Here is a 12912-nt window from a genome sequence, read left to right on the forward strand (position 1 = left end):
CGACTGTGCTGAGGAATACCACACGCAGAGAGAATGCTGTCAGCACCTCCTTCTCTCCCACCGTACACCGCACTCTTCCAGGTGACACGTGGGCAGCCTCAGGCTATCCTTGTTTTGGTCCTGCAAATCTGCATTGTACAAACTGAGGACCTAAGCTGCTGATGCTCTTACAGAATATGGAGCGGATATCCCCGGCCCCAAATCCGATGGTATTCTCCCCCCGACCCCCACTCCCCGAAAAGGGAGTGTGAAAGAAGGCCTTAATGTTAGTAGTGGAATTAAAGGCTGCTTAAGGAGTCCGTTCACAGAGCTGCTGCTCTTGCTTTTTCACCTGGGACGCAAATGCCTTGGGGAACAGCAGAGGAACCACCGAGCAGTTACAGAGGATGAATGAACAAGTTAGTCACAACGAGACAATGGGGGGAGGGTGAAGCGTGTTTGGACACCAGATACACAGACACAAAAAAACCACAAGAAGGCTGAGAGGAGAATATGTGCAGAGAGAACTGAATGTGAGCATGGGGTTAGAAGTGTGAGGGAACGTCAAATCAAGGAAGCAAACGTACCATTAGTCGGATGCTTTGCAAACGACACAGAAAATCGTTTTACGGCTGGCATAGACAAGAGCTCTGAGGAAATAAAAACAGATCATCTCAGTTAACAGCCTGCTTCTAAGGATCCCCGACCTTCACATGCTTGCAACTACCCTTTCAGATTCACCTTCTTCTTGACCCCCATAACACGTGCTCCCCGGGGCACTGCTGTGGCTCTGACCGCACCTCTTGGCTTCCTCGCACTCTGCCGGCTCCCGCTTCCCCTGCGCTGCCCTGACAGGGTCTCCCCTGACGCTGCAAAGACTCAGCCACGCTCTCAGTCACAGGCAGCACCTCGTTCCTCCCCACCACGCTTCCAGCCGTCCTGAGCGCGACCCAGGCTCGGTCCAGTGCAAGATGCAGCCGGGCCATGCTCACAGCCACAGGAGCACGTGGCAAAGCAGAAGCACAAGAGTCCTCAGGATTCACCTCTGCCCAAGGAAAACCACAACTGCTCTGCAGAGGAACTGAAGGGCCCTGGCATCGGTAAGTGCAGCTCGAGACATCCCCTTCATGCAAGCTAAACAGAGCTATTTATGCGTTTGAAGCTAAATCAACTAACGAATTGGTGAACAAATAGAAGGCCCGTGAACACATGCCTCTACAGTTCTGTTGCTCAAAGCATTTCAGTACAGAAGAGGTTTTGGGATACACCCGTCAGACTGGTCCTCGGGCTTCTCCTGGCCATGTCCCAGGCCAAGCTCTCCCACAGAAATCACACATTGGAAAGACAGTGCAAGGAGAGACTCTAGGCACCTAATGGCGTGTAGGGAGATGAGCTTTAGAAGACATGGATTAGTCTCCATGTGCACAACAACAACAAAAAAAAAAAAAAAAAAGAGGCTGAAAACTTCAGTTTATTCCCACTCCAGAAATTCCTCAGCCTAGATCAGAACACCTGTATGTAGGATTTGATGTGAGAACCCAGCCAATCATACCTTCTGCTGCTATTTAGGAACTTTTAGGAAATACTAGAAAATGTTTTTATTTCCCTCTCACGTTTCATGCGGCCGTTCTACCTAGTCAATAGGGTCTGTACGCCTACCCCTCTACTCCAAGGCTAGAAGATACACTTAGCAATTTATGCTCCACACCCCCACTGTGCTTCTCTAGCTACATCCACCAACTTGGCCAAATAATATATTTAAACCAAATCTCAAGCTTGCTGCAATTTCCTTCACCAGCACAACAGCCCTAAAAATTGTTTTTCTTTCTTTAAACTCGGCAAAGAGAACATGACAATCTTCCCTACACGTGCGGTCCCTTAGAAGTGTCCCAGCCCTGGAGCTGCAGTCAGCCAGCTGGTAACCCTCTCCATTCCACCCCACATCTCCCCCCGCCTTTACAGCACATCCATTTACATGGTACTGCCACACGGCTTACTGGACCCCTGGCTGCAGACAAGGCAACCTCAAATCACAACCACCAGTGTGGTTGTCCCACCACCTGAGGCTGGGACACAACTTTCCACTGAAGTCTTCCTTAGCCTCTTCCAGCCCCAAGCAAAAAAGACGTCAGAAATAAGGGCCATTTTAACTTCCCTTGAGCAAGTCTTTAAGGAAGTGCTACAAGCCATGCACCACACCTTGAAGCATCACAGCCATGAAAAAATATCAGAGTTCATGCAAAGATGTGCTACAGAATCTGGAGATTTTAAAACATTATTAGCTTGATGACTGTGAAAAAGGCCTTGATACAAACATGCTGCAAGAGTCTGCTGTAGCTGCTGTGTCACCATATTCAGCTCTAGTGATGTTTGGTTTAAATTTCATTGTTCAGCATTTCATTGGTGCTCATTTAAGCAGGAACATGCAGATCAAGGCCTTATTTCACATTCCAAACTACCTTCCCCAGAAGCTAAATTCCCCTCTGCCTCCTACTTGTTTTTCCAAGCCCCCCGACTTCTTCCTCACAATTGCTCTTATTGCAGCAAGGTGTTGGTAGCACAGGGTGCCATAGCACCCTAAGAAACATGAGAAAAGAAGCGTAGCATCAAGATGAATAATTCTGGGCTGTGTTAGTCACACGCTAGTTAAATAAGTCTGCCTTTAAGGACTTGAGGGCACAACTGCGTCTCAGCATGCAGAGACCTTGACACCGAATTCAGGCCAATGCAGCAGGACTCTGCTCTGGACCCGGAACGCAGGCAGCCAGTTGCAGGCACACTCCTACTCACAGCCTGCAGGGAAAGGCAGCACCGGCACGGAGCAGAACCTCTTCTCTTCCCAGCTGGGTACAGAGCAGTCTTTGATGCTTTTCCCTGGGAATCAGTGCTGCCTTGGATTCATGCTGCTTGCAGATTTATGGAAGAAAAGCAGCCAGAGCCCTCACTGGCCTTTTCAGCAACTCTCCTGGTATTCCCACCCCTGTCCTGTGCCAGACATCATCAGCTTATTCTGGGACCTATGAGTAGACAGTGCTTGCTGCCTTGAGCAGCTCAGACTGGTAGAGCGGGGTTTAAAATCCCTCCAGCTCACCCTCCCTGTATCGCTCACAGCCCCCTGAAGAGGTGAGAAGCAACACAGTTCTCTCTTACACAGCGAGAAGCAGCACAGAAAGCCAGTACGCATACTGACCTCGGTACAACCGCATTCAGGATGTTCCATCAGGTCTGAGAACTGGGCAGCATCTTTCCACCCTGATTTGCTAGGCCATTTTCCTTGCCTCAAAAGTGGACAAAAATCCAAATGGACCAACCTCCCATTTTCCCCAAAGGCCCCAAATTACTGCCTTAATCATCTCCCCACCTTATAATCCAACAGTGCTAGTGTTCGTCATGATCCTGGTAAGAAAGGCACTCAGACTGGAAGGTATTGAGCAAAATACCATTTTTTGGAACTAACACAAAAAGGAAAAAGAGAGGACAGATAATCTCACATCCATTCAGATGCTGGGAAGCCCAAGTTGTGCAACATTAGGTGGATTTCCAACCAGGACACAGCACGCTGTGCAGGTCCTGTCCACGGAGAGGTTTGTCCACCACTGCTTAACTCAGCATTCCAACAAATGATATGTTAATCGGCACTTGCAGAGTCCGAGTGCCTGCCTTAACGGGATCACAGCGGACACTTGCAGTTGTGCGTTACACCCCCACAACTCCTCCAGGATACCCCAGTCTTTCCCTGTGCTCCAATTTCCTTGAAAGCAGCAACACTCTCTCTGCTTCCCAATGCACAACGCGCTAGGACTAACTGCAGATCCATCTGCAGCCAGCAACACCTTTCACCCACGTGCATCAGGTAACATTTATACTAATAACCCAAGTAGATTTTACAGGATTATCTTGCTGAACTTTAAGGTAGTTTCTGCAGAACTGCACAATGACTTTTGCAGTATTTCATGCGAGTATCCCACTTACCTCAAGCATTTCAAGCATATTACACTTGCTTTCTGACAGCTACCTCGGACTCTTCTGTGTACCCAGCCTTACTCTAGTACCCATCTTATCCACCCCCAAGCACATCGTTCTGCCCCTGGGTTGGCTCCACCTTCTATAGGGTGAGGACTACTGTCACCACAAAAGCTTCACTTAGCATCATCAAGATCACCAAGGTACGCAAGATGATGCGACGTGCTGGATTTCCACACCAGGACAAACCTATTTAACACCTAGACCAATAAATCCTCCTCCACAACAGCAACTAGTATTAAAATGTCAGAGCGCAATCAGACCCCAGTAATACCATACATCGGCATAAAACTCCTCGCACAGAGTCAGCTCCTGTCTTGTCTTAGCAAGGGTCACAATTTCTTGGGATACGATAAAATGCATAACTGTAGATGCGACGAATATACACACTCAACTGTCATTCTTCTTCGCAGTCTGTCTTTGTCTCAATAGCATCCTGAGACACCAAAGTCCACACATTAAGCACCTGCTGCATGGGGAACACACATACCGTCTTTGTATGTCAGGCTGCTGGCAAACTTTTTGCCATGGCTGCGTGCGTAGTCCTGGAGGTTGGGGGCACTGGAGGAGCCTCCCAGCACAGTGGTGCTAAACAGGCCGGTGCATTGTGACCCTGGAAAGGCATGGAAGGTGTTAGTATTACATCTCCACTGCATGCAACTACAGAAAAGCAGGGTTAGTCAAAGAATGAGGAATGAACTGCCACTTCGCAGGCAATCTCAGGAAAACACATGATGCCAGGGAGCATGGGGAGGCAGTATTCCCGATTCTAAATTCAGTAGTGCCAAATGCACATCAGGTAAACCAAAACTCAGCACCAGGAAAGTTCCTGACTCCATCCAGGGGTTTATTTCCATTTGGCTTTCTTGCCCTGACCTAGGAGAAACACCTTGACACCCTCCAGTCAGCAAATCTACACCGTCATGTGAGAAAAGCCAGGATGCCAAATCACTGACGTTCGTGTCACAGGGCTTCATTTCTGCTCTTCTGCCCTTTCTCTTTGGAAAGCTCCTTTTTCTGTAGGACACCGAGAAGAAGAAAGGACTGCCTGATCTGTTGATCAGCAAACGTGGATTAATCACTCTGTCACACAGTAACAAAAGCAATGTGACCAGAGAGCTTTCCTTCATGAGCTGCTGCCCTGATGCCATTTCACATCCACTGGGTCATGTCCTGCTACTCCAGAGTAGGTCCGATTGCTCCATGCACTGCCCTTCCAAAGCACCAGATGCGCACACAGCGAGGAACTTTGCTTACCCTATGGCGAGGAATACGGCATGCAAGGCACTCTCACGCAGAGGAGGGCAACCTAATACCGCTGGCTTTGGCAGCTGCTGGTTTTTGCCTCTCCAAGGTTCTGTAGAGTGACTTGTCTTTATTTAGGGAACATTGGGCATTTGAAACAGGATTCTTTCGACTGAAGATGGCAACTGTGAGTGAGACAAAATGGGCCAAAGCCACTGATAGGCTATAAATTCTCTGCTAAACCATCCTGCATGCTGTACTGAGAATGCCAACGGCTAAAAATAACATTACTCCCACATACAAAAGGCTTCCAGAAGGAAGCAGGTTGATATTGTTCTACCTTGTCTGCCAAGGCAAAAAACCCGACATACTGCCTATTAGTATTTAACTGGAACAGCGCAACTGTTACTACTGTTAAAAAGATCCTGCCCATATTGCAAGCAGCTCTTGATTCTAAAATACAGCATCATAGCATGATTTAGGTTGGAAGAAGCCGCTGGAGGCTTCTTTCCCAACGCCCCAGCAGGGACAACTTGAATCAGCTTGCTAGGGGTTGTCCAGTCAAGTTTTGAATACTTCCAAGAAAGGAGATTTCACAACCTCTCTGGTTGTTCCAATGTCTAGCACATTCATGGTGAAAAATTTGTTCCTCCTAGCTAGCTGGAATTTCCCATGCTGCAACTTGTGTCTGTTGGTTCTCGTCCTATGCCACATGCCTTGGAGGACAGTCCATCTCCGTCTTCTCTGTAACCTGCCATTTCGGTGGTTGAACAGCATCAAGGTCTCCACTCCCCACAGCTTCTGATCTGAACAAGCCCTGCGCGCTCTGCTTCTTCTCCCAGGTCATGGGCTCCAGCCCCCAGCCACCTCCACTGCCCCTTAACAGGCTTACACCCGCTACACCCACACCCTTCTGGCATCAGGGAGCCCAGGACAGGACGCGGGCTCCCAAGAGGGGATAGAGGGGAAGAACCAAATCTCTCAGCCTGACGGCTGTGCTCCTGCTAACCCAGCAAAGCATGCCGTTGGCCACCTTTGGTGTAAGGACGTGCTGCTGCCTCGTGTCCACCGGTGGTTCTTCAGAAACCCAGCTCTTTCTCTGCAAAGCTCTTTTTTAGCCAGAGCTTCTTCGGAGAAAACACACAGATCCTGAGTTCTGAGCTATTTACATGTGAGCTCAGCCTAAGCTGATGATATCTGCTCCTGGGAGCAGTGGGGGATGACCGAAAGGGTCCTCATAGGCGCTGAACTTAAGCCATTCCACCGCTGTGACACTGCTGGTAGCTTTCCACAGGACAGACTAGCACATACGTGTCCTTTGACAAACAGGCGAAGAACTCTTGCCTGCAGAGTGACTGATACCCAAGTCTTAGAAAATTTCCTCCTAATGCCTTAAAGTGGAGCTCAGCGCGGACTTAGCATGAACTGGAATCTGTCAGAATGCAAACAAAATTTTGTCAAGCAGCAGCCAGGATGACGCTCCCAATCATCCTTCCATGACTTAAAAACAAACAACAACAACAAAATGCCAACAGGCTCATTTACTGGCAGATAAAAATGGAACAGAAGATTTTTATGACTTTCTGTCTTGAGCAACCTCGTGTCACTAATCATTAAGCTACGGATACCCCAGTGTTTCTGCTGTCCTACAGTAGACAGAGGCATTTTGCTAGCATCCTTAAGCCAGAGGAGAAGTTACAAATTGTCTACAGTGAGCTCTAGGAGACCCCTGTACCACACACGCATCCTGAAGACCATAATGGTATACTAGCCATTTGGACTTAAGGTATAGCAACATTTGCTAGACATTACCGTATGTGCATTCAATGTTTCAGATGTTTAAAAAATGGACATCCCTTATTTCCCTACGTGCGTCTCAGCACAAAGCTTCTTGCCCAACGGCAATACACCACTTCCATTGCTCAAACAGCAAGGAAGCGATTTTCCCCCATTTTGAAGTGCGTTTGCAAGCAAAGCAAGGCACTGAAACCTCCCTAGGCTTCTCAAGCTGGAAGCATGCACACTACTGCAGACAAGCCACAATAACGCACTCGCTCCTGCCCAGACAAACACGGCACACCCCAAAGCCCACTTTGCATACACAAAACAAGCTCAGCCCGCCCCTTTTCCAAACAGACATTTCAAGGCATATTTTAAATTACAGTACAGACACAATTCCGACAGGTATGGCAGCAGGGTTATTGCAGGAGCTCCATCCTGCTCCCCGTTCCTGCATGCCTAGACATACGAGGTTACCCCTGAACAGTCGTTCTCCCAGAGACAACGATAGCCAGCCACTGACACGGTCCAGCAACAGGAGGTCAGCTCAACTTCACAAAAGCCGAGAAACAGCAGGTAGAATCCGAATGAACCCCCTCATAGCACAGCTGCTGAGACAAGTATCAAAGCCAATGTTCAAGCTCCCATGAGTTCCATGTTATATCTCACAGAGAGAGCACATTTCAGGTCCTAAAGGGGGAAGAAATCAGATTTCTACAAAACAAGCAGGAAAGGAATCAGGAAGATTCCTTGAAGAGCTTGACTTTTACAGGTAAAGAGGCATAATTCTTCTTAACAGTTCTCAGGTTAAGAGAAATTCAGAGACATCCTAATAACCCAGGATTGTGCAAGCTGGTGTTGCACAATTTGTTGGTCTCTCCTGCTCAGCCCTTCTGTGCCTGCAGGTGCAAGACTCTATGGAGAAGAATGGCGGCTGGACTGAGTCTGCAGCTAGAGGTCTACTGTCACAGATCAGGTCTATCAATTCCCACTCAACGTTTTGTCTCTGCAGAGCTTCACAGCTGGGAGAGTGACCAGGACAGGCTTCCCCGCAAGGCAAGTCAGGCAAGAACCTCAAATTAAACCTGCTGGGATCACATTTCAAATTTTGTTGTGAAGGAAAAGCAGTACTGTACAAGGGTCCAGTAGAGTAGTAGTCTTCTCTATTGCCAAAACAGACATTCCTCAGAAACCTGGAAAAGGCTGTAGTAAACAGGCTCTCAATATCTGCTGTCCAGAGCACGTGCCTTCTGGTACTCAGACATCCAAACAGTAAAGACAGTTTGCATGTGGCGTTTGACGTACTCAGTAATTTTCCAAGCAGATGCACTTCCTTGACTGTGTGCCATCTCAGAAATTCTCACATTGATTCACAGGGCTTCACAGAATAACCACAGGCTTCTTCAAGCCTAAGCACGGCAGTCTATTACAGCTTACTTAATCCTGCAGGCGCTCTGTTAAAAGCAGATGTAAATAGATGCACTACCTGAAAAAGCACATTCAAAACCCACTATGGCCAAGGCTATTGTACCTTTATGAAAATAATATGCATCAGCCATTCCTTCTTAGATTTTTCCAACTGGCTGGGAGCATAGCTGGCAGACTCCAGGGATACTTCCTAACCACTCTGAAGAAAATTCCCTTTACTTGGTAAGAATTAGCTTCCAAAGAAGCAGCTCATTCAAAAGTGACAAAGAAATGATCAGGCCTTTCAGAAATCTCTTGGCTGCAGGATGTCCACATAACAGAGTAAAGAACTGGTAAGCCAGAACCGCTGCAAGTCTACGGCCATGACATAATGCAAAAATTATTTAAAAAAAAAAAAGAAAAAAGAAAGTGGGCATAACTTGGGCATTTTCACCCCCTGGTGCTTATTAGTCATCTGCAAGATCTAGGTTTCACAGCTGTCTTTGAACCTCACGACAGCAAAGACAGCTTTTCAGTTTCCAAATAGATCTTGCTTTAGCAAAAATATTTGTGGAACAATTTCAACTATTAAGACATAGTTCAGGTTAGGACGGCAGGGAATGCTACTCTCAAGGACAGGCAGAGAACCCCAAATGTCCAAAAATATTCTCTTCCTCTGGCTACCAGTCAAAGAATGGCTAATCAGGGATTCCTCAATTAGAGAGCTGTCAAACACCTTTGCAGATGACAGATCTGTTCCACACAAGAGATCTTTATGAAACAAAGGCAGAAACATAATAGCCCTACATGAAGAGCAGCTTTGCGTGTAAACTACTGTTTTGCAGAACAGAAAGCACGCTATTTCTCACCTAAAATCATCTCTTCCTACTAAGTTCAGAAATGGTATAACAAATGACAGCAACATGGAACCAGAAGGCCAGCCCGCAAGTACGCAGCTTGCTCTGCTGCTCCCATACTATAAAGGATGAAAAGTGCATCTTCTGTAGCTAGAAGCTGAAGGAGAAGATCATACACAAAAGGAAATACAGTAAGATAGTCTCTACAGTGGTCTAAACAATAACACTAAAAGAAGACATAATACACACAGAGAGACATACAAGGAACTTAAGCCGGATGTGTATGTGGAGAGACAGACAGATGCCCACAGAAACAGAGCGGCACAGGTGAGCAGGCTGGTTACGGGTCACGTACAGTACCTAAGCCACTTTGCTTCATCTCAGAAGACTGCCTGGAATAAGTGCTGAAGAGGCGATAACCTCCTGATTTGGAAGAAGATTCAGATAGCACCTGCAAAGACAGACAGTATAATCAGTGCCGTGCTCTAAGTTACCCACTGGTCTCAAAAGCCTTTATACATCAATTGAAGGTAAAGAAAAGCCGGTCTCTTCCTTAAAAAAAAAATCACATTTTTCAAGACGCATAAAATACTCATATGCTAAAATTGTGACAGTGCACGCTCAATTTTCATTTCAAGTTCCTGTTGGGTTGTGGAACAGTGGAGATGAACGGAGATCAGGTACTGAGCTCCTTGTCTCCCGAGAGTCTTGCTGAGATAACTGGGACATAAACTTCCTTCTTTAGCAGCAGGAAAGCATATCCCCTTCAGCTTAGTACGTGCCTGTTACAAAGAGCCCCTGAGTGCTGCATGCAAAGATTACATCATGAGTGACACAAAGATGTAAGCCAGCTAACAAATACCTCAAGCCCTAACTCTCTGCTTCCACTGGTTCAGAAAACAGATAGCAAAAATGTCTGCAAAAGCTCTCCAAAAGGAGGGGCAATTCTGGAGCACTTTGAAGGTGCCAGCCACCTGCCGACTGTGAAGCTAGCCTTATGGCACATGTTGGCCCTGAAGGAGAGAAGTACGAACAGTAAAATCGATCTTTGTTACTTTAGCAGATCAGTGAATGGGACACTTCTAAACCCTGACAGTTTAAACACTCTCTAATAAACCCATGGGTTAGCAGGGACCCCCGCTTTGTGTGATATCTTAGATGGGAGACAGGAACGAGAAACGTGGAGATGACCTGCGGGAGGCAAAGGCTGGAGTCTAAGGGAAGGCAAAGATGTCTCTGGCTAGGAGAAGAGGTTGCATGCAATCTCGTAGCTTGTTACACTGATGCCTCTACAGAGCACGTGATCCAAATGCTTCTTGTGTTTCTCAAGCATTTCCTCACTTGCTCTTCCTCATCAGTTCCTCTGACCTGGGCTCCCCCTGTCCTTTGCCAGTGAGGAGTTTGGAAAGTCTGCCTTCCAAAAAATCCCTCTAACCTCTGCAGATCCTTTCCCAGAATCAACTCAAACTCTGGCACGTTAAAAGGAATGCCAGGAAAACGAAACCAAGCAAAAGACCTCCATTAGAACAACCGAGGGCGCCCATGGCACTGTTACCTCCATGGACCCTGTCTTCCTGTTCCTGATCAGTGGAGATCTGCGCTGAAGGCTGACGGGCTCAGAAGGCTGCGGAGACCTTTGCTGTGCGCGGTCTGGCTCATCAATGCTCTTCTCTTTGGAGAGGTCCTCCATGCTGCCTTGATCAGCTTTCTTGTCCTCATTCTGCAGTAAGGAAACATCGACACCTGCAGGCACCTGGCCTTCGCGAGCGCTGCCCAGGCACTGACTCCAGCCCTGGGCCTCCCGGCTCCGCGGAGCTCAGGAGGACGCCAGCGTTCCCCATGCCTGCCCTGACAAACCCTGGCAGCTGGGGAAGGCAACCCGCTAACCGCCCGCGGGCAGGAGGGAAAGGCCAGGGGTGACGGTGCTGCTGGAGAGGGGCCGTCGGCAGTGCCCGGCAGAGCGGCGTGGTGCCCAAGGGCCGGCGATGGCCGATCCCCTGTCAGGGCAGCCGGCGCCAGGCAGCGCGCTCACCTCTGACGAGGCAGGGCGAAAGCCGAACCCCGTGGGCACGTTTCTGTCCTCCTCACAGCCTTTCACGCCAGGGCTGAAATGCAGCTCCACGTGGAAACGCTCTTCTGAAGACGGGTCCTGCGAACATGAGGCACGGGGAATAAGTAAATAAATAAGAATCAGTCCCACCGTCAGCACAGGCCACAGTCCGGACCTGGGCCAGCCTGCCATGCCCGTGCAGCACACATCCCAAGCGCATCCTTTTGGAAGGAAAGCTGAAGCAACAAGAAACCACACACATCATGGCTCTAGGTTCGTTTCATCCAAAAGGACAGCCCTTATTAGCACAAAGCTGAGGCATTCAGATTGTTGTTATTTTGTGACAACAGCCACCAGAAGAGCAAAACAGAACGGGCTACATGTTTATATATATGTCCACAAACCTAAACCACAGCCCCTTCCGATCCGCTCCTGTGGCAAAACCAGCACACACCGGGGCAGGGAGAGATCGACTCCCTCCTGGACCTTTAGTCAGGTTGTTCCAAGACTTAAGTAACTGTCTCTAACGTATAGATTATTTTTTTAAAGGAAGTCAGAGCTTTTTCTTTATCTGGCACTAATGCTGTACACCCAAAAGTTTCACCATCTCTACTTACTAACAGATTTGCACCGGTATTCAGACTTTTCTCTTTTTTGGACAAACAGCACCAGGAAATATTTCACTTGTACCATTAGAAGCCCACATCAGCTCCGTGAATACAAGATTCTAACTCTGCAGTGTCCGGAGGAAGGGGACTGCTCCCCTCACCCACCACCTCCCGCAGCACAGAACCCGTCACAGCCTGGGGCCCGGTACCTGCAGCTCGGTGCCAAACCTACTCCTGGTCACCACCTCCGGCTTCCACATTCCAGCTGTTGTTTAAATGATTCTCCTTACTTCCTGAAGATATCAGTATATACTTCCCTAACTGTGTCAGTGGATTTTTAAAATAGAAAAAGTTTATGAACGTGGAATTTCTGGATGTTTTCCAGAAATATTTGGAAAAAACTGCCAAATATAATTTGGGGTTTTTTTTTTCCTTTTTTTTTTCCCCTACCATTCATTCATAGTTAATATTAAGAAACAGCAAATTATTTTGTGTTAGGAAATGCTTTAAAATAGATAGTATTGATTACTTAAGTTTGGTGTTACTGCTCAGGGTGGCATTCCGCTTACATGTAACAAGCATTAAGCCTCCCACTTAAACATGAAAACTAGCAGTTGTGTTAATGGTCTGCCGGTCTTTATTCTCAGGCGGAGAGAGCTCAGGTTACAGACTTCCCAGCTGAACTCATCTCTCGGGACTGTGCCTTGCATCATGGCAGGAAGGATTCTGTCCTACAGCTATATCCCTCACCTTGTTGTTGTCCTCGTAGAGCATGATAACAATCTGGGTCATGTAGTTCAGCTCTGAGATAGCACTCAAATAGTCCATGGCTCTCTTCCACTGCTGGTCTTTGTTTTCCTGATATATACACATAAACAGTCGCATGGAATAAGCAACAGCAGACACCTTGCAGCATTCAGTGAAATGGGTCTGAGAGAGTTTGTCTCTCCACAAGATAACAACA

General features: G+C 47.7%; 1 protein-coding gene across 16 annotated transcripts in view; it reads right to left on the minus strand.

Moving 5' to 3' along the window:
* PPIP5K1 (diphosphoinositol pentakisphosphate kinase 1) overlaps positions 1 to 12912 on the minus strand; it is a 49793-nt gene that overhangs the window by 12748 nt on the left and 24133 nt on the right. For 5 of the 16 annotated variants that reach the window (XM_074600545.1, XM_074600552.1, XM_074600546.1 and 2 more), the window contains exons 23-28: positions 12699 to 12806; positions 11323 to 11439; positions 10846 to 11010; positions 9651 to 9741; positions 4493 to 4615; positions 567 to 629 (exon numbers count right to left, since the gene is read on the minus strand). In XM_074600545.1, the coding sequence (XP_074456646.1) occupies positions 567 to 629; positions 4493 to 4615; positions 9651 to 9741; positions 10846 to 11010; positions 11323 to 11439; positions 12699 to 12806 (667 nt within the window). The remainder of the gene's footprint in view (positions 1 to 566; positions 630 to 4492; positions 4616 to 9650; positions 9742 to 10845; positions 11011 to 11322; positions 11440 to 12698; positions 12807 to 12912) is intronic. The other 11 variants (XM_074600559.1, XM_074600553.1, XM_074600550.1 and 8 more) reach the window with 5 other exon arrangements.

The sequence above is a fragment of the Larus michahellis genome, chromosome 9 (genome assembly GCF_964199755.1).
Source record: "Larus michahellis chromosome 9, bLarMic1.1, whole genome shotgun sequence".
NCBI lineage: Eukaryota > Metazoa > Chordata > Aves > Charadriiformes > Laridae > Larus > Larus michahellis.